The 21,469-nt window shown below is 41.8% G+C and overlaps 1 protein-coding gene across 9 annotated transcripts in view; it reads left to right on the forward strand.

Annotated features, from left to right (window-relative positions):
* Positions 1-21,469, forward strand: part of TJP2 (tight junction protein 2) — a 129,142-nt gene that overhangs the window by 87,252 nt on the left and 20,421 nt on the right. For all 9 annotated transcript variants that reach the window (XM_019463649.2, XM_053907787.1, XM_019463648.2 and 6 more), the window contains 10 exons: positions 2,025-2,078; positions 4,471-4,595; positions 6,027-6,129; positions 8,337-8,919; positions 12,628-12,731; positions 13,363-13,516; positions 14,979-15,087; positions 15,192-15,325; positions 17,433-17,499; positions 18,310-18,460. In XM_019463649.2, the coding sequence (XP_019319194.2) occupies positions 2,034-2,078; positions 4,471-4,595; positions 6,027-6,129; positions 8,337-8,919; positions 12,628-12,731; positions 13,363-13,516; positions 14,979-15,087; positions 15,192-15,325; positions 17,433-17,499; positions 18,310-18,460 (1,575 nt within the window). In that variant the 5' untranslated portion in view covers positions 2,025-2,033. The remainder of the gene's footprint in view (positions 1-2,024; positions 2,079-4,470; positions 4,596-6,026; positions 6,130-8,336; positions 8,920-12,627; positions 12,732-13,362; positions 13,517-14,978; positions 15,088-15,191; positions 15,326-17,432; positions 17,500-18,309; positions 18,461-21,469) is intronic.

Raw genomic sequence — 21,469 nt, forward strand, 5'->3', positions numbered from 1 at the left:
CTTATTTGTATTAAGTCTAACAGGTTATACATTATTATTATAGTTGCATACAGCCAGTACGTGCTCAGGCTTACTCATGTTCCTTCTTGTGTTTTGGGTCTTCCTTCTGGGATTATTTTCCTTCTTTCTCAAATATCCTTTGGAAATTGTTTTATTGCTGGTCTAGGGTACTAATCTCTCCCAGTTTTTATGTTTTAAAAAAATGTCTTTTATGCCCTCTAAATCAACATGTATTGTGTTAAAAATATTCTGTTAATTTTGGGCTTCCATCATTGCTGTTTAGAAGTCAGCTGTTACTCGGATTGTTCTTTTGTAGGTAATCTCTCAGGTCTAGACTGTTCTCAAGTCTTTATGTATTTTTTTCTGCCTTGAAATTACCATGTATTTAAGTGTTTTTTCCCCATCTCTACCACCACCACCCCTATTTACTCTGCTTTTTGATGTACTGGGCTTCCTGAACGTGAAAAATCTTTAATTCTGGAAGAGTCATTATCTCTTTGAGTACTGAATCTCTCCTGTACCCTTTCAGCATCTTGTTCAGGAAATCTAACCAGATACATTGTAAATAAGACTTCCTTGGTCTTAACTTTTCTTTAAGGATGTCTCACTTTTTAAATGCCTATTGCTGTGTTCTGGATAATTTCTTCACATCTGTCTTCCAATTAATTACTCTTTTCAGCTGTGTACAGTATGTGGCTCACTCCACTGTTTATCTCAATTATATATTTTTATTTCTAAAATTTTTGTTTGCCTTTTTTCTGATTTCCTTGGTCATTTTTGATGTTCCCTTGTCCTTTCATTACATTTCCAATTTCCCCTTTTAATTTCTTATGATAAACATACATGTTATATCCACTTCTTTGAGTCTGTGATTGATATTCCCAGTATTTATAGTCTTTGGTCCTGCAGTTTCCTGTTTTAACTCTCACTCATGGTGACCCGCTTTGTGTGTGTGCGTACAGATTGTCAACTTCTGTTCCTCAGATACTCACGTGGGGGATTCTCTGAAACCTGTGTTTAGTATGTTCCTTGGAGAGAATTTGCATTTGCCTCTGTGTCCCAGGGTGGTGCTCCCTTGCCTAACCACTTTTAGCAGGTTTTGAGGAGATGTACTATCTGTAATAATTTTAGTCTCAAACTTGTGTGAGTACAGGTCTGTTGGTAGGAATTCTCCAGGGAGATAGTTTTAGTTATTTCCGCTCTACTCAGAGCCAAGGAACATGCCCCTGCCATCTCCATCTGCCCGATGGAGTTCTTCCCCTACTACATCCACTCCCATCTAATCTACCCCCCTTGTTTGGGTCCTACAGCTTATCTCTCTTCCCAGCCTTCTGTTGGAATGCCCGCTTCGATACTGGTTTATCTCTCTGGCTTTGAGCTTTCTTGGCATTTCTAGCCTTTAAGGATTTCTCCTCAAAGGCAGCCTGCATTTAATGGATTTATTATTAGTATTTTTAAACTGATAACCACTATTTTCAGGCTTTTCTGGACATTTATTTTGGAATACTGTCAAAAAGGAAGCCCCCATCTATTTATGCAGGCATTTTCATCTTTCACACTCAGCAGTACCCATGGAGAAAAGGCACTCTCTGACAAGGCCAGGGATTCCTTTAGACATTAAAAATGCATAAGATTTGCCTAAGAGGTCATCTTTGACAGGAGGAGGGGAGAGTGACTTAAAAAAAAAGGAAATAAGTATCTGTTTAAAACTAGATTTCTTTTTAAGGGATTTTATAATGACTGCTTTGGAGTAGTAGTAATAAAAATGTTCAACACTTAATATTTCAATTTTTTAGGGTCTATCTCTTACTATGTATTTCATTACTTTTCATTTGTTAAGACTACCATTTGATTGAAGGAGTGTTTGAAAATAGGTAACATAATGTTCCTAAAAAATATCAACTCCTTTTAGTGTGTAGAATGTGTAAGCTGGACTTTATATAAAGACATCTTGAATTATAGCTTTATTTCTAGCATTGAAATGTTTGTGGTTTAAACAAATTGGTTTTGCTGTTTGAAAACAGGCCCCAGGCATGGAAGAAGTGATATGGGAACAGTACACTGTGACCCTACAAAAGGTGAGTGCTGCACAGTTCATATGTGCCACAGTCATGTTCTCGAGCTCACGGGTCATGGATCCTATTCACTTTCGGCCACAGTTTCCCCCCCCCTTAAGGTGGATGATGCATTGTAGCTGGCAGTAATTACTGCATTATCAAAGATTTGCACGCTATTATATTTTTTGGTTAAGGCCCGTGTAATCGAAAATTATAGAGGTTACTTAGTGTATTCACCTATCGCCAGACAGAACAGGTTATGAAGAAAGAGAAAAGGAGGGAAGAAATGGAAATAACCTCTACTATTTAAGGATGTCTAGGTAGCTTCTACAACTTCTATCATTTTTATTATGATAAATATTTTATTTAATAGATAATATTTTATTATGATAGAACGTATTAAGTTCAAACTAAATTTTGAAACATTGGTTTAACAGAAGACATGGGTTGTATTTCTTATCCCACTCATGATTAAAGGAGTTTTTTTTTTTTTAAGTTTATTTATTTTGAGAGAGACTGAGACAGCATGAGAGGGGGAAGGGCAGAGAGAGGGGGAGAGAGAGAATCCCAAGCAGGCTCCACGCTGCCAGTACAGAGCCCGATACAGAGCTCGAACCCACGAAGCTGTGAGACCATGACCTGAGCCGAAACCAAGAGCTGGACGATTAACCGACTGAGTCACCCAGGTGCCCCTGTCCAACTCATGATTGTATCAGGAGGCACCGAGTTAATCAGATTTTTAAAAATCCTGCCCTCCTTCCCCATGGGACTGAAAGCCAACGTAAACCAGATAGAAAGGTATTTCACTTAATTTTTATGGCTTAATTTTTACGGTTGTTTCATGGGATTGCTCCTCTTGATTAAATGAGGTAACGCAGATGGCCTCTAGTACATGGAGTCCAGCACATAATGATTGCTTCATAAGTGTTAGTTCCAGTCCCTTTTACTCTCCTGACAGCAGATTCGAGGTGGGCATGATAGGTGTTAGCCCCACTTGAAACCAGCACAGCCACCAACAGTCTGTAAGTGATTTGTGTGCGGCTCGGCTGACCTGAGAGGCACTTGTGGTCCTGGGGTCTTATTCCATCAGCTGCCCTGGTCAGCATCTCTGTGACTTTTGTGGGCTCTGCTGGTCTTAGTCCTGCTCTGAATCCCTCCAGGCTCTGGATTGTAAGTTCCTAGAGGAGTTGTATGTTCCTCAGAGGGAGAGTTTTCCTTTAACCCTTAGAACTGTGAATTTTTCAAATCCTGACTTTAGTGAAAAGTTAGTTCCTGAATAAATGAATTAGCCCTGGTTGAAAAACACCCACGTCAGTGCTTAGGAGCTGAAACTTCCGGACTTAAGTAACATGACATGGTTTCTTTGGATGAGTGCTTTCCCCCCTTAGGTCTTAATTCTCAACTCTGGTCGTCTTCTGACTCTTCTCTGCGCCCTTCCACCAGCATTTCACATACCCCTTGAGTCGTGGGCCTCAAAGTGGCAACGATGAGAGACATTTTAAGTCTGGTATAGAGGACAGAGCTACCTCCGCATAAACCAACTACTAGGTGATGGTGCTGCCCAGTCCAAGGCCATGTAATCATGGGACAGTCGCCTAGCCTGTTTTGTGTTGGTCATTGTCACCAGTTGGCATAGTGGGTCCTATGCAGGAAAATGGGGAAGACTTTCTTGTATTCTTGGAGTACATTTTTACATAATCAGACCCTGATTTACAGTTACAGTCACATGCCCGTATCATCTGCATGAAACTTTGGGAGCGTAGCTTTTTTAAACACTGAAATGAAAGGGTTATTTATGTATTATCCAGGTTCACTGTTTTACATTTCTAGACCAATTGTGAATGTAATTAGTCTGTATTTTCTGTCTTATATGTACACAGGAGTTTAATGTTTTGCTCTGTCATAAAATCTTAAAACTGCTTATCTTCATATCTTATCTTTCAAATCCATTTACTTCTTTTTTCACCCTATTAAAATGAAACCACCAGTTCACCTAACTTGGAAGTTAAAGCCATACTTTAAAAATAGGGTTTTCAGCACAGATTCAGTTGTGACTGAAACTCAGGCCAGGATATGAGAACAGGTATGATTGCTGATTTGAATAGCATATCCCTGTTTGGACAGAAGATGTTATTTCCCATGCCAGCCCCTAGTGATAACTCCAGGCTGTTTTATCAGTCTTTTCCAGCTTTCACAAGACTGTTCCTTTTAGATAAGGATTTCCCTTTATAAACTTGTCAGCTAATCATGATGGTGCCTTATTTTGTCATTTGTGTCTGTGAGCCCTCTGCTCTTGAGCTGTCTCTGGTTATTGGTTTGACCTTTATTTTACTGAGTGCTTGTAATAAATCCCAAAAGCCACTTACAGAAGGATTTTTATTATTTTAATTTTTCTCTTAACTCCAATGAACAGGATTCCAAAAGAGGATTTGGAATAGCAGTGTCCGGAGGCAGAGACAATCCCCACTTTGAAAATGGAGAAACATCAATCGTCATTTCTGATGTGCTCCCGGGGGGGCCCGCCGATGGGCTGCTTCAGTGAGTGTCCTTGCACCCCAGCCCCTGCCCGCCCCACTGGTTGCTCCTAGACAGGGTATGCACTTAAAAAAACAAAACAAAACAAAACAAAAAAACCAAACTTGCATATATATATATATACACAAGAATTGAGACCATAACATATCATGCTTTAACAATCCCTAAACCTTTAGAGGAAGGAGAGCAGTCATTTCCACAGGAAAAGAGTAATAACTATCACAACTATCATTCCTAGGCTTAGGAATCATTTCTGAATGTGGAGTACAAAATCAGCATGCTCTCCTCCCGGCCCCTAGCACCCAACCAACACTTTATACTTATTTTACCTTCTATTCATTAAGGATTTAATGAGGATACTTTGGCTTAATGATGATCTGATTTGTGTTTTTTTTGTTTTGTTTTGTTTTTTGAGAGAGAGAGTGCACACACAAGCAAGGGAGGGGTGGGGGTGGGGAGAGAAGGAAGGAGGGGGGGGGGAGGGAGGGAGGGAGGGAGGGAGAGAGAGAGAGAGAGAGAGAGAGAGAGAGAGAGAGAGAGAAAGAGAATCTTAAGCAGGCTCCACGCTTAGCGTAGAGCCCAATATGGGGCTCAATCTCACGACTTTGAGATCGTGACCTGAGCCGAAATCAAGAGTCGGCCACTTCACTGACTGATGTACCCAGGCACCCCAATGATGCTCTGACTTACAAGAGGGATGTGGAAACTGGGAAAACTTACTACATGAAAACACAGGTTTTCCAAATGCCAGCCTTCTGTTCTGAAGAGATCATGCCATTTTTAAAAGAAACATATCTGAGTTCCCTCAGGACAGTTTCTTAGGTCAGAATCTAAAATTAATTATATGACTGTCTTGGCCAGAGAGCTCAAAAGTTTAGGATTTATTGGCATATCAAGTCTGTATATTCATATCTAAGTAGTCTTTCATACAGAGAGCAGTGTAGGATTTAAAAAGTGATTTTGGGGATGAGGTAAGTAAGAGGGTTCTAATGACCTCAATATTTCCTTAATAACCTCAGGCAAACTCCTGATCTCCTCCCCTCCATAAAAACACAGGTGGATATAAACCTGCTCTGGGGGCTATCTTTAGACTTCCTGAAGCCCACCATGCACCGCAGGCAGGGAGGGCCTAATGCAGAAGTTCCTTTTGTGCCTCGACCTTGCCACTGCCTAGTGCCTCCTGGAGGGACCCTTTGGTATTGGTCCCCCACTGGTTTCCCATAGACAATGTCAAAAGTGGGCTGAGCAGCTTGTGGGTTCCTTCCTGGGAAGAGTTCAGATTGAGCTGACCGATTCGGCCTCAGGAGTCGTCAGACACTGAGCCTTTTAGTAAGCATTTTGGGTCAATTTGTTGCTTTTATGTGTTCCCAAATAAACGATTTACAGTGAATAGATGGGAGTTTTTCACGTCTTCTTTTTATTTTTTGTTTGCAGAGAAAATGACAGGGTGGTCATGGTTAATGGCACCCCCATGGAGGATGTGCTCCATTCATTTGCTGTTCAGCAGCTGAGAAAAAGTGGGAAGATCGCCGCCATTGTAAGCTCTGGGTTTGCTTTCAGCTTGTCTCAGTGGCATCTTGTTTTGTATGATCAGAAGAAAATCACCACTTGCTTTTAAACACAGAATTTAGGGGCTGCTACTTCTTGTTGCCCCTGCTTTGGGGTGATGTTATGGATGATGTAAATATGTAAGTAGTCTCTCCCTGCCTTTTCCTCATGCTGCTAACTTCCAATGACTCTGGTATCTGAGTGAGTTTGCCTTAGGAACCAGGCTGGACAATCCTAAGAGAATTCTCTAGATTGAGAACACTTGTAAAACAGTATTAATTTGGAAAATAAATTTCTGCTCAAAAACCCTTTTGTAAAGGCCCACACAAGATCTGTTATATCTTTTTTTAATTTTTTTTTTTTTTTAGTGTTTTTATTTATTTTTGAAGGAGAGAGAGAGAGACAGAGCATGAGCGGGGGAGGAGCAGAGAGAGAGGGAGACACAGAATCGGAAGCAGGCTCCAGGCTCTGAGCTGTCAGCACAGAGCCCGATGCGGGGCTCGAACTCACGAGCCGTGAGATCATGACCTGAGCTGAAGCCGGACACTCAACCGACTGAGCCACCCAGGCGCCCCTAGATCTGCTGTATCTTAATAAACTACAGTTTCTTAGGAGATACTGGAGGTCTGTAGCATTCATTCGTTTGCTCAGTCATTCATCAGCAAACGCTGGGTGAGCAGCAGCTATGAAGATGCCACCTGAGCCTGGAGCAGGGCTGTGCTTCAGGGAGTGCCTACTCGAGCCAGGCAAGTGGACACACGAAGCCAGAAGTGGAATATGGTGTGTTTAAGGACAGTGCTAGGGAGATGTACTGGCTATGTGGTATTTAACTTTTTTCCCAACTTCATATTATGAAATTTTTAAGTAAAAAGAAAAGTTCTAAGATTAGTGTAATGAACACTTCTATATCTTCTACAGTTTTGTTTTTTTTTTCTTAATGTTTATTCTGAGAGAGAGAGAGTGTGCATACGGATGTGAGCAGGGGAGGGACGGGGAGAATCCCAGTCGGGCTCTGCCTGTCACAGAGCTGCTCTCAGCGCAGAGCCAGGAGAGGGGCTGGATCTCACAAACCGTGAGATCATGACCTGAGTTGAAATCAAGAGTCAGACGCTTAACTGCTTAAACACTGAGCCACCCAGGCACCCCTCTTTTACAGTGTTAATATTCTGCCATCTTCACTTGAGCTTTTCTTTTTTAAAATGTTTATTTATTTTGAGAGTGGGGGCACCTGCGTGTGAGTGGGGGAGGGGCAGAGAGACAGAATCCCAAGCAGGCTTCAGGCCCACAACCACAGGATCATGACCTGCGCTGAAATCAAGAATTGGACGCTTAACTGACTGAGTCACCCACGTGCCCCACTTGATTTTTCTTTCTGTCTCTCTTTTCCTTTTAAGTTTATTTTGAGAGAGAAAGCGCAAGTTGGGGAGGGACAAAGAGAAGGGGACACAGGACCTGAAGCAGGCCCTGTGTTGACACCAGACAGCCTGACCTGGGGTTCAAACTTCATGACCTGAATTGAAGTCCAATGCTTAACTGACTGAGCCACCCAGGTGCCCCTCCACTTGATGTTTTTATGTATATAAACACGTATTTTCAGTAAACCATTTGAAGGAAAGCTGCAGGTACGACAGTGTCAATCCTACTTACTTCAGCATGCATCTCCTAAATAAGGACATTGTTTTACATAACTATAACACTATGAGGAAATTAATGACTTTAAAGTATCATCTAATACCCAGTCCATATCCCAAGATGTTTTCAATAGACTTTTCTTCCCCATCCAGGATTCCAATCAGGGCTCAGGCATTGCATTTGGTCATTAATCTCTTCAATGCCTTTTAATCTAGAAGGCTCCTTCTTTCTCTCTGCCCTCTCACTACGCTGTCCCCTCCCGCTCCATTACTGACACTGACTTTTGAATGAATTAGGCAGTTGTATCCAGAATGTTTCAATTTCTGGATTTTCATTTTCATAACTTAGTGATTTAAAGTCCCTTGATGCTATTCAGAACACTGAGTAGAAGCAGATTTTAGAGGCCCTGTGTTCAGAGTTATACTCATGGTCTTATTATACTCAAGGCTTAGTGAGTTGGCGGGGACAGTTTTACTGAAAGGAGAAGCAGGGCTGGGCTCTTAAACCTGCATTCTCTGTAACTGTGCTTGTCCTGCATCCCCCCTGCGTTTGCTTGAATGACAGGTGGTCAAGAGGCCCCGGAAGGTCCAGCTGGCCCCACCCCAGGGCAGCCCGTCTGTCGGTGAGGATGACCGCGCTTTTGACGTGATGGACGAGTTCGAAGGCAGAAGTGCCCGCAGCGGGTACAGCGAGAGGAGCCGGCGCAGCAGCCACGGTGCGCGCAGCCGCAGCTGGGAGGACAGTCCGGAGAGGGGGCGGCCCCACGAGAGGGCACGGAGTCCAGAGCGCGAGCGCAGTCGCGGCCGCAGCCTGGAGCGGGGTTTGGACCACGACGACTATGGGCGGGGCCGAGAGCGCAGCCGCGGCCGCAGCCTGGAGCGGGGTTTGGACCACGACGACTATGGGCGGGCCCGGGAACGCAGCCGCGGCCGGAGCACAGACCGGGCCTACGACCGAGCTTACGACCGAGCCTACAGCCTGGAGGAGGAGTACGGCCGCAGGGCCCAGCCCGATGCCCGATACGCGGCGTCCCGGAGCCGCAGCCGCGAGCACTTGCACTCCTGCAGCCCCAGCCCTGAGCTGAGGGGGCGGCCGGACTCGGACAGGCCCATCGGGGTTCTTCTGGTGAAAAGCAAAGCAAATGAAGGTAGGCATGCTTGCTGAAGAAGAGCACTATTACAACAGCTAACTCTTACGTGGCACTTACTGTGTGCCAAGCACTGACCCAGATGCTTTGTGCCAGCTGGCTCATTTCTTCCTGGTAACCACCGCATGTGGGAGTTGCTTATATCTGCGTTATGTAGACAAGGAGACTGAGGCACAGAAAAGTTCATTAACTTGCACAAAGCTGTGTCACCAATGGCAGAGCCAGGCTGCAGAAATGTGGCTTTAAACTCCTAGGCCAGGGGTTCTCAAAGCAGCCTATGCACCACCTGGACACTCGCAGTAAATGCAGATTCTCAGGCCCTAGCCCAGCCCCGCGGAGTTGAAACACGGAGAGAGACCACAGAGTCTGTGTGTTAACAAGCTCTCCTGGTGAGCCTGGTGCAGCTTGAGTGGTGAAACCATGAGAGTAAATCAGACTCTAGCTGATCTTGAGCGTTTGCTCTGTGCCAGGCCTGCGCTGAATAAATAACTCTTAATCTTCACCAGAGCCCTGTGTGGTAGGTAGGAGACTTCACTCCTGTTGCCCAGTGGGGAGCATCGTGGTGCAGAGAAGTTTTGGTGTGCCCACAGATGAGGAGGGCCCTGGTCCAGCCCGCCTGTCCCACAATGCATTCCTTGGAGCACTTGCACATGGTTCAGCTCATCCAAAATTCACTAAAGCCCCACGTGGCAGTTAGAAGCCAGCAGTCCCTTAGTTAGGTGAGGATTGGAAACTTCAAGAAGGGAAGCGACTTGCCCACATCTTGAAGCCAGGAAGTGGTGAGCCAGAACACAAATTGCATCTCCTGGAAGTAGACAGATGATCAGAAACAAGTAGGTGGATGAACAAGGCTTTAGAGCCAGTGCAGAGACGTTCCCTGCATTGGTTCTTGGTTCTGACTTTTTAAATTACTTGTCATATATCTTTTATCTCTGTTTGTTCTTTACTTCTCCTTCCAAGAGGAAGAACAATGAAGAGCACCCAAGAATGCAAAGTTAACTTCTTGCCCTTTAGGTTGGGAGCTGGCATTTCACATAGCCTGTCTGATGAGAGGGTTTGTTTTGTTTTTATTTCTAGTGGAGCACAAAGTTGAGTCTAGAACTAGGTGCCCATCGAAATACCTAAAGAATAACACAAGGATGTGAGTAACGTGCTATGCAGAGTCCAGTCCCAGAAAACAGAGGAGGGAGTCGAGACTTTCCTATCTCTAAGGAATGCGCATCTTAGGAGGTTTAAGGATTCTACAGAATCTTTACAACCATTGATAATGATATATTAATTTATCAACCTACGAGAATTATAGAGTAAAAACCATCCTGCTCCCAGATTAGAAGATGGACTGGAGAAATTTTGAGAAAGATGACCTGGCATGAGACCTCCCTCAGAGAGGCCTGATACACCTTCTATAGGACTGGTACTCCAGGTTCTTGAGTTACCCAAGGTAGTGCTTTTCAGACTTTACCTTCTCTTTCTCTTCTTTGCCTCTTTCCCTTTCCTTTCCCTCCTCCTTCCCTTCCACTGCAGAAAGAACCACATCTTGCAAACAATCACGGATGCATCTTCATATCAAAAAACTTGAACAAACCTTTCATGGAACAGTACTTATTCTGTGTGATGCATTCTGAGAGGTTCCATTACATTTTAAAATACTGTTCATAACTTACTACATTGATTTCAAGACTCACTAATGAATCTTGAAAAGATCTTGTCTGTAAGAGACGCCTAAGTCATGCCTGGTCTTAGTAATACTATTACTAAGTAATACTTAGTAATACTACAAGGATAGAAGGGGCTATGTCCCTTTGTTGAGATAGCATCTTATTCCTCCTAGGCCATTTTGTTACTTAAACTTGGAATTCATTGGGGGGGAAAAAAGTTCCAATTTTTAAAAGATAATTGTGCTGTTTGTTAGGATTACACAATAATTTGGCTATCACTGGCAAGAGTTGCATAAAAACTAATCTTCAAAGAAATCTAACAGTAGGAAAGACCTATATTTGACTAATAAAAATATCCATTTGAATTGCCCCGTTGCATTTCCTGGGCACCAGATAGCTTTGCTGGTATGTGTCTTAGAAGCTGGTCAACTCATTTTTTTCTCCATTTAAGAGATGCCCATAATACACCAATAACAACCTATTTGCAACTGTACAGTAAGACTGCAGCTTTAGGAGGATAGAAGAATTGACACATGAGAAAGAAGTCATCACTCAAGCTGTCATAGCCTTCTGTGCTGGGCTGTGAGGCTGTTTAACCAACAAGGAACTGTCATCCATGAAAGAAGATGCTGTCTTACCCTTATTCTTTCTCATCACCTTCCTAAAGGGGTGGAGATGGACCTCAACTTTTTCAATTGTTGTCATAAGATCTGATGCTAACTCACTGTAAAGCACTTAAAATTTATTTTAGGGGACAAACTGGTAGTTGCCAGAGGGGAAGTGGGGGGGGGGGGATGGGTGAGATAGGTGAAGGAGATCACTTACCATGTTGGGCACTGAGTAATGTATAAAATTACTGAATCATTATATTGTACACCTGAAACTAATAGAATACTGTATGTTAATTATACTTGAAAAAAACTTATCTTTAAATCTACTTCGTAACTTTTTTAAATGGTAGGAAGTTACTTTGTTTTGAAATTGTAAGATTTTGAGTCCAGAACAATAATAATAAATTTGAAGGTGCCTCTTTTTAAAACCTGCTGGGTTGTGGTTCCTAAAACAGCAAAAATTTATCCTTAAATTAGGTATTTTCATAAGTCTAATAAGTAAAATCAGAAGAGTCTGAATAGTATTTAAAATACTTTTCACTGTGCATATTTAGTAAATACAGTGTTTTTTCTTTTCAGAGCAATCCAAAGTTCACAAACCCCCTGAGTACACAGGTTTTACTTCAATACTTTATTGCTTGGCTTGGCTTACTGACCTGTTTTCTTCACACACTGAAATTTCTTCACTGCCAAACCCACACAGCTAAGTCATTACACATGAAGGGTATACCACTTTCCTTTCTGTAGGCAACTGCACTGTCAGCAGAACATCTTTATTGAGATGTACTGAGTTGGTTTCTTTGGGCCCCATTTTGAAAAGTGTTAATTTTAGAGCAGATACTCATATAGCCTTCACCTAGTTCTTCCATTTGTCAACATTTTGCCACATTTGTTTTCTTTCCCCTTCTTTTCTCCCCTTTCTTCCTTCTCTCTTCCTCTTCCACACCTCTTCTATCTCTCAGTGGTTTTTTGGAACCACTTGAAAGTAAACTGCAAGGGTGACCCCCTTTAGCCCTAAATATTTCAGCAGGTATCTCCCGGGCATAAGAACATTCTCTCATATAACCAAAATGCCATTGTGGGTTGTTTAGAAAATTAACATTAATATCCCTTTTAATATATTGTAGTGTGGTTCATTCTGAAGTTGCTCTAAAATAACGTATCCCCCTCCCACCTCTGTCCCATACTGGATCCAGGACCTAGTGAAGGTTCATGCGTTGCATTTGGCTTTTATGTCTCTTTCAATCTAGAACAGTCCTTCTGCCTCTTTTGTTTTTTATGTCAATGACTTTTTTGATGAGTCCAGGCTGGTTGTCTGACAGAATGTCCTATGTGCAAAATTAATTTTTCATAAATATTTAAAAATTGACCTAAGAACCAGACTAAGTGTTCTGAACAAGTTGATGAAATATGTGTATGTTTATGTGTTTGTCTTCTAGAGTATGGTCTCCGGCTTGGGAGTCAGATTTTCATAAAGGAAATGACCAGAACCGGTCTGGCAAATAAAGATGGCAACCTGCATGAAGGAGATATAATTCTCAAGGTGGGTGATAACAGGGTAGAGAACAAATGAATTCATGTTTGTCTTTCTAGTCCAAATTTCCTATTTGAATGCTGATAGAGTGAAACTTTGATGAGATGGGAGTCAATAATAAGACAAAAGCTGGGAAGGGCAGTGGGGTGAGATTTTTATCACAAAAACCAGACATGGAGATTTGTAATAGTGTCATGTTAGTTTTTTAAACAAATTTCATTGAATACTTTCTTATTCCCTGTTTATTTAAAGTTTAAGCTCCTATTCCCTAAACTAAGGAAAGATGAGAGGGAGAGTTGGTAGTACATGAATGTTGAATGTTTAATAGTTTCTGTAAACCTCTCCAGTCAGGAAACATGTTCCAGTAGTAAACCAAACCATCGTCTTGAGCTTGGAAGTTAAATAAATTAGCAGAGTAATTTAAGTATCCCACAGCTCTCTCATGCCTGTCTTTGAGATCCAGGCATGCAGGGTTATATTTAATTTAAAGGATAATCCATTTGTATTCAGTCATCCTAAAACTCATGTTGTTTGGATAGCTGAGCAAAGACTTTACACTTTTAGAAGGGCAAAATACAAACTTTCTATTTTGCTGTGAACAGCTGCATCCATGTAACATGACCATTATTCATAAACACAGATAAATGGAACTGTAACTGAGAACATGTCTTTAACGGATGCTCGAAAACTGATAGAAAAGTCAAGAGGAAAACTCCAGCTAGTGGTGTTGAGAGACAGCAGGCAAACACTCATCAACATCCCGTCGTTAAATGACAGCGACTCAGAAATAGAAGGTAAAGAGGGGGGAGCCTATGAGCTTGGCTGGAAACAAGGAAGGCTGTTGCTTTTCCATTCTCACTGTAGCATAGCCATCCAGCTGGAAATTAAATTTACAACAAGAGCTTCTGTTTTAAACTTTAATTCGGATAAGTGGTGGTTATTTTCTTACTAAAGTGTCTGCTGATACTAGTTTTCCAATATGAAATTCAGGTGGACTTACGAACTCCCCAGTGGAATCTGTTTTAGGCCACTGAAAAAAAACTTGTTCGTAAAAAATATATGTGTGAGTGGCTCAAAGACCTAACCACATCCATTTGTAAATTGTTCAGTCTTGTACTTTCTTGCATATTTTTAAAAAGCGGATATTAATATTTCAAATAAAGGGAAGGTTATATGGAAGAGAGCTAAACAGTCAGAATGGCTGAATATTGTGGTATTCATCAATTAGCAATCTGTGTCATCTCTTCTTAGGAAGCAATACTCACTTCTTAAATCTGAATTACACATGGGGTCACATTTTAACGATGCAGAAACTTACCAATAAAAATAAGTAGGTATGATACTGACTAACCATCTAGTACTGCCTTTGTGCAGAAGAACTTGGAAAATATTAAGTACTCAAGTTTGAAGACAGACATGTTGATTTTTTTTTTAAGTTTATTCATTTTTGAGAGAGAGAGAGAGAGAGAGTGGGAGAGAGGCAGAGAAAGAAAGGAACACAGAAGCCGAAGCAGGCTCCAGGCTCCCAGCTGTCAGCACAGAGCCTGATGCACGGCTCAAACTCACAAACTGTGAGATCATGACCTGGGCTGAAGTTGGATGGTTAACCAACTGAGCCACCCAGGTGCCCCAGCCATGCTGATTTTTAAGAGAATTACTTTATGAAACCGTATGACTTAGGTTAACTTCCATCATATCAAAAGTCTAATCATTTGATTACTGCTATGAGTGCAGTGCAGGAAAACAGAGCAGGAGAAATAATCCCAGTATGCTAAGAGCTTATAGGTTATTTGCTTGCTATTTCAAGTGTGATCCTTAGCCCATTGGCTGCATGAGCCTCTGGGAGCTTGCTGGAATCACAGAATCACAGGCCTGATTGTGTGCTAGAATAGCTAGTCTAACAAGATCCCAGGTGATTCATATGCACATTTAAGTTTGAGAAGCACTGCTCTGTGTGGTTAAAAATGAGTGGATACATGTATGATCCAATAATTGAATTCTGACTCCTCAGTAGCAGCTTTGATGGAAGGTGTAATGAAAGAGGAACATAAAATTCTGAATTTGGCTTCCTCTTTATTAATTAATGTCTTTCCCTTCAAAGGCTCAGATTTGCTTCAAGGGAAGACTGCTAGACTAACAGCACATTTACTCCTGCCTCTTTTCCATTTCTCATATTGGCTTACCCAGAGAATAATATCACTTCTGGTACAGTCTTCAATATCTTAATAAGAAGTCTTTTCTTATTTTTGAAACCAGATATCTCAGAAATAGAGTCAAACCGATCATTTTCTCCAGAGGAGAGACGGCAGCAGTATTCCGATTATGATTATCATTCCTCAAATGAAAAGCTGAAGGAAAGGCCAAAGTAAGATGATGCATACTTTCCCTCACGCGCTACACCATGAACGTACACACATACGTTTTACAGATCTGTTGCATTATGAGACATTAACATGACGTGTGCTTAAGTTCAAGAGAGGACATGCAGAACAGATGGTCCAGGATGGGCGCCACACCCACCCCCTTTAAGTCCATGGGGGACGCTGCAGCTGCACTTGGCACAGAGAACAGCAAGGAACCCAAATACCAAGAGGAACCGCCAGGTGAGGCTCCTTGTAAACAGCTGTGTTCAGAAGTATGCACTTGGTCATTCCAGAGGGTGGCCAGAAGGAGAGAGAAGTTATTAAGAAATCATTCAGATATGTGGAAGAGGCACTCCAGTCTCTTTTAATATTAAAAAAACTTACAAGAATAATAGCCCTTACCATATGCCAACAGATTGGTCACATTTTTTAAATATTTGACTATATTTATGGTCTTTGTGTTTCCCATCTCTGATCCCAACCTGAACTGCTCTGCTCTTAACATTTCTGACACCAGGGGCGCCTGGGTGGGTCAGCTGGTTGGGTGTCCAATGTAGGCTCAGGTCATGATCTCACAGTTCATGAGTTTGAGCCCCATATTGAGCCTGCTGCTGTCAGCTTGAGCCTGGAACCTGCTTCAGATTCTGTTTCCCCCTCTCTCTCTCTGCCCCTCCCCCATTCTCTCTCTCTCTCTCTCTCTCTCTCAAAAATAAATAGACATTAACATTTCTGACACCAAACGTGTGGGTTTCTTCCCCTACTCAACTACCAATTCTCGAATTCTCCAGACACCAACTGATCATCCTACAATTCACTTCAGTCCTGGCACTGGCTACCCAGAGTTACGTGCCGACCCCACAGGTTAAGCATTCAGTCCCATGAGATACTTTCGCTGCAGACACCACTGCAATCCCCAGGTGCCCCCTATACTTCTGGCCAAATCAGCTCTGAACCGAGGGTTCCCATAACCTCCTCCTCACTCTGGTTTGATCATTTGCTAGACTGGCTTACAGAACTCAGGGAAGCACTTTACTTCCTATCACCGGTTTTTATATGACAGAGGAACAGCCAAATAGAAGCAAGGTATAGGGTGAGGGGCACAGAGCTGCCAGGTGCTCTCCAGGCGTACCACCCTTCCCAGTATCTCAGTGTGTTCACTGACCCTAAAGCACTCCAAACTCCATAGTTTATGGATTTTACGGAGGCTCTGTCATGTGCGTGATCAGTTATTAACTCAGTCTCTAACCCCTGTCCCCTCCCAGATGGTGGGGAGGTAGGCTGAAAGTTCTAAGCTTCTAATCATGGGTTGCTCTGTCTGGTGACCAGCCCCCATCTTGAGGCTATCGAGGAGTTATCTCTTTAGAGACAGAGATAGAGGAAATTCCAAGGGATGTAGGACTTATGTCAGGAACTGAAGGCAAAGAGGAAAGAGAGAAGATTGTCTTGGCACCCATATCACTCCGGAAATTACAGGGATTTTAGGAGCTCTGTATTAGGAACTGGGAGCAGAGACTAAATGTATATATATATGTGTGTGTGTGTGTGTATACATATATATATATATACATATATATACACATTTAGTCTCATATATATATACACATATATATATACACATTTAGTCTCATATATATATATATATATATACACATTTAGTCTCATATATATATATATATATATATATATATATATATATATATATATATTTGCTTTATTTCCTTTATTTTTATTTTGAGAGAGACAGAGAGAGCATGAGCAGGGGAGGGGCAGAGAGGGAGAGAGAGGATCCCAAGCTCTCAGGGCTCATGACTCAGGGCTCGAACTCATGAAATTGTGAGGTCTTGATCTGAGTTGAAATCAAGAGCTGGACACTCAACTGACCGAGCCACCCACGTGCCCCCCAAATATATATATTTCCAATCCCGTCACAGTTAAATTTTGTCTTATTTGATTAACTGAAGTCCTTTTGTTTCCCACTTCTGATCTCAACCCCATCCTCCAGCCCTGCCCCATTGCCCTAAAAGTATCATCGTGATTTTACATAGTAAATATTTATTGATGGTAAGGGCAGATTTATGTGGTTTTTAAGGTATATAAAATGTTCTTTCGCATGTGATTGTGCACCTGGGATTTTGGAAGTTTCTTACCTCACTTATTTTGAGAAACTATTCGTACCTGCTAATGCCTCCAAATTAAATTTCACCTTAAAGACTTATTTTTGTTGTCTGATGTGATGATTTATATGTAGCATAAGGTACCGATTTGGATTTTTGTGGATTTTGTGATCTTTATAGAGACAAACTCACTCTCGTTCTCTTGTTAATGATAGATGGTTTTTAATCCACAGCTCCTCAACCAAAAGCAGCCCCAAGAACCTTTCTCCGTCCTAGTCCTGAAGATGAAGCAATATATGGGTATATCTTTCAGCCTCTCTCTCTTTTCCTTTCTCCTTCCACACACCTCAGTGTCCTTAACTGAAGTACAGAAGAATGGTGTTTTTTAACTGCAGATGGCAGTTTTGCATATAATGGGCCACCTTTAACCAACCTCTATTGTTAGTGTTTATGAGAAAGAGAAATAACTTGTAGGAAAAGAAAAATGTGGAATTTGGCAAACTTTGTAATGTTAACTTTGGTTGTCTACTTATCTGGCTGCTTTTCCAGAATGTGATTCTGAGTATTTGAGTTTGCCAAATTGGTAACTCTCAAATAGGTGAAATGTTGCTTAACTACAGGACCTTTTTAGGGTTGTAGTATCCTGACGATCCTAGCGTGTGGAGGGAGGATAGAAATGACACAGTGCTCTGCTCTGGATAATGAGAACCCGTGTAGTTCAGTGGTGGTAGAGAGGGGCAGCTCCTGGAGTAAGATCCGACCTTGCTGGACCCAGGTTGTGTCTCCATTTGGCAAGAATCCTGTGGTGGCAGCAAGCTTTCCTTTGGAAGAATCCTAAAGTGGGAGTCAGATGGCCTAGCCCTGCCTTTTGTTTGCTTTCTAATCTTGAATGAGTTTATGTAAACACCTGTATTTCTACTTATTAACCAGTTAAGTGGGCCTGCTGATGTTCATCTCACAGTCCCAAAAAAGATAAAGTGATAAAAACGAGAGATTTTTTAATATGTAAATCTCTCCATAAATAGAAGAAATTCAATCTTTCACTAATGTTGTTCTCCTTCACAAAGAAAAATCTCCCATCTTTCTTTTCTAAAACTGAACCGATTGCAGTCCCAATACCAAAATGGTGAGGTTTCAGAAGGGAGACAGCGTGGGCCTCCGGTTGGCTGGTGGCAATGACGTTGGGATATTTGTGGCTGGCATTCAAGAGGGAACCTCTGCAGAGCAAGAAGGCCTTCAAGAAGGGGACCAGATTCTGAAGGTAGGAAAAGCCCAGCCCCGTTTCTAGACGTTACTGGGGAAGAGCTGATTATAAGGGAAGTGTCTAGCTCGTGAAAACGGACCAGTAGCAGGTTTGTTCGTGCTAAACATAAGTTCTGTTTCCCTGAATGGGCCCTGTCTTCTCAGTCCTGGAACCCAAAACTCATGCCCATGCCTGTGGGAATTTATAGTGTTTAAGACCCTTGCTAAGATTTTTATTAGTAAGCTTAACAAAAAGATTGAGATTCTAACTTAAGGCCTAGGAGGAAGACCTCTCAAAAGATCTTGCTAATGTTTGTTTTTTTTATTGATTCCCTGCCTGGTTGTCACTCTTAAGGCAGTGTGCTGAACTTGAACAAGGGTGGGTGTTGGCTTAGATCATCAGCCTGAATCCACTCCCAGCCTCTCATGAACCGTGACCTTGGTTCAACCCTGACACTCAGGTTTCAGTATCTGTTAAATGGGGATGAGAATACCTGCCTTGCAGGGGCCCTGGAAGATTGGAATGGATAACACTCACAAGGCATTTAGCAGAGTTCCTGGCACAGAGCAGGAAGGTCAATGTCTGTTCTTCTCCCCACTGGAAAATAACAAGTTGCTGCCACTCAGGATGTTGTTTACATCTAAAATTGACCAGGAATGGGAATTTCTGGTTAATCAAATATTGGTCCTTTTACAGTGACTATATATATGTTTATATAATCTACTACTTTTAGAAAACAATAAACTCAGCTTTGACATTTCATGAGATGCATATAATGTATTTTCCATTGGCTTCTGAATAAAGAATGTCAAATACCTCGTGACTCTGAAAATACAGGGAACTGTCTTCACTGGAATTTCTGCTTCTGTAAACTTGCATTTCTTATGAGTTTATTAGGGGGTCTGGTAAAAGTATCTAGGTTCAAAGGAGAGAGGAGAAAAAAAGTTGCAGAATTCCCAAGGAAGCAGGCAACAGAGCCCCAAAACAGGTGGTCCTCTTCCTTGGCTCTTGGCCTCACTGCGGTAGTTCAGATTTCATTTCTGGAGCAGATGAAGGGCAAAGCTTGATCATGAGCTTTGCTGAAGCTTTCCAGTGATATTCTAAACCTTCCTTGGCTCTGGTCAGGATCCTAGAAGACCAAGTGTACCTGAGTGAACCTGGTGGTACCACGTGATCCTAGGAAATACCACTTACCAAGTGTTATCGATAAGAATCCCATCAGAGTGCCAGCTCATACCAATTTACTTTTGGGCTGATACCAAAGGAGAGAAAGCATTATTTCCTAACTAATGTGGGGCTATAGAAGTCAGGAATTTGGAAGCCTTTGCTCATGAAGGTTCAAGAATAAAATATTTTTGTATCCTTGGGTAAAAAAGATTTTGTGAATTTCCATGAAAACATAGTGAATTCACCCCAAGGCCTAATAAGCCTCTCTGTAAGTTGTTAAAGACAGGAGAGTCATTTCCATGTGTAAAAGTCATGGTATGCAATGTTTATACTTAAGAAAGTGTCTTATTTTTTGTTATCACCCTAGTAAAAGACAAGAAGAAAACTATGGGAACCAGCTTTTTTTTTTGGGCAGTAATCCCATCTGAAGGTCAGACAATAGATGGTCCTCGTTCTTGGGCGCGAATAAATTTTCTGTTAAGGAGCTCTCAGCTCTACAAAAGGGTAAAAAAGACTTGAGCTTGCCTACTGGGGCAGAGAAGCCGCTATATAATCAAAAGCTGTAGCTGATACAGAATCCTTTTCAGGCTCACAGCAGACACGGCTAGTCCCCGTAGACTACTAAATAGATTAATGAAAGGGGATATTTCTTGGAGAGGACTGTACAACCTAACCTTCCAGTATCAAAGTGCTGTCCTGGCCTTTTTAACTGTAATTTGTTCCAGCATTCACGGCCAAATTGAATATGTGGGGAACTCTGTACATATACTAAACACTTTTCTTCTGCTGAGGGTTTTTTAAGTGGATCTCTTCCCTTTGTAAAGATGGCAGCCTGACATGTGGAATGAACACACCAGTGTACTGTGGCAGGATATCTGTCTTATCCGTTAACAGAAGTATATGTTTTCATGTTTGGCATAACTCTTTGCTTATTATTTATCTGGTATGGTTCTTATTTCTCTTGCAGAAACTTTTATGGGATGGAAGAGAGAAAGAAACTCCTCTAAGTTTTTAAATGTAGCTACCATGTGTGATTTAATTTTGACCAGTGTAGTTTGTAGCTCGATGGAAGGTCAGTCTCACATGGCCATAGGATGGACAGATGGACCCTCAAGGTCTTCCCTCAAGCCCTATGGCCTTATCTCATTTAAATAAAATAAAGATGGGGTGCCTGGGTGGCTCAGTCGGTTAAGCATCTGACTGCGGCTCCGGTCATGATCTTGCGGTCCGTGAATTTGAGCCCCGTGTCAGGCTCTGTGCTGACAGATCAGAGCCTGGAGCCTGCTTCAGATTCTGTCTCCCTCTCTCTCTGCCCCTCCTCCACTTGCGTGCGTGCTCTCTCTCTCTCTCAAAAAATAAACATTAAAAAAATTTTTTTAAATAAAAATAAAGGCATATAGAGTGCATACAAAAACATGTCGCCATATACAGACACAGGTGTAGATATGAAAATGGCACAAGAAAGGATTAGATTCTAAAATCTGATGATCCCTAATTAGGGGATAGAGAGATGGAATGACAGATACCCTAAATGATAAATACTGTTTCAAAGGAAAAGTTAATGGGATTGCTTTAGCAAGTTACTTTATTTCAAAAGCACCAAGTGTCAACCTAATGTCTGTTTTCACTTAATCATAAATTCCAATCTTAATTTAGGCTCAGTGATTTTTTTTCAGTGATAAAGTAATAAAGACTTCCATAGTCCTCAATGACTGAAAAAAATTTTTCAAAGGAATTCTGTATCTTCTTTTTACTTCTATATTGTTAAAATATTAGGTACTTAAAAAAAATTTTTTTTTAATGTTTTACTTAGAGTCATAGTGGAAGAGGGGCAGAGAGAGAGGGAGACTGAGGATCTGA

This window comes from Panthera pardus, unplaced genomic scaffold (genome assembly GCF_024362965.1).
Source record: "Panthera pardus isolate Hobbes unplaced genomic scaffold, ASM2436296v1 HiC_scaffold_20, whole genome shotgun sequence".
Taxonomy (NCBI): Eukaryota; Metazoa; Chordata; class Mammalia; order Carnivora; family Felidae; genus Panthera; species Panthera pardus.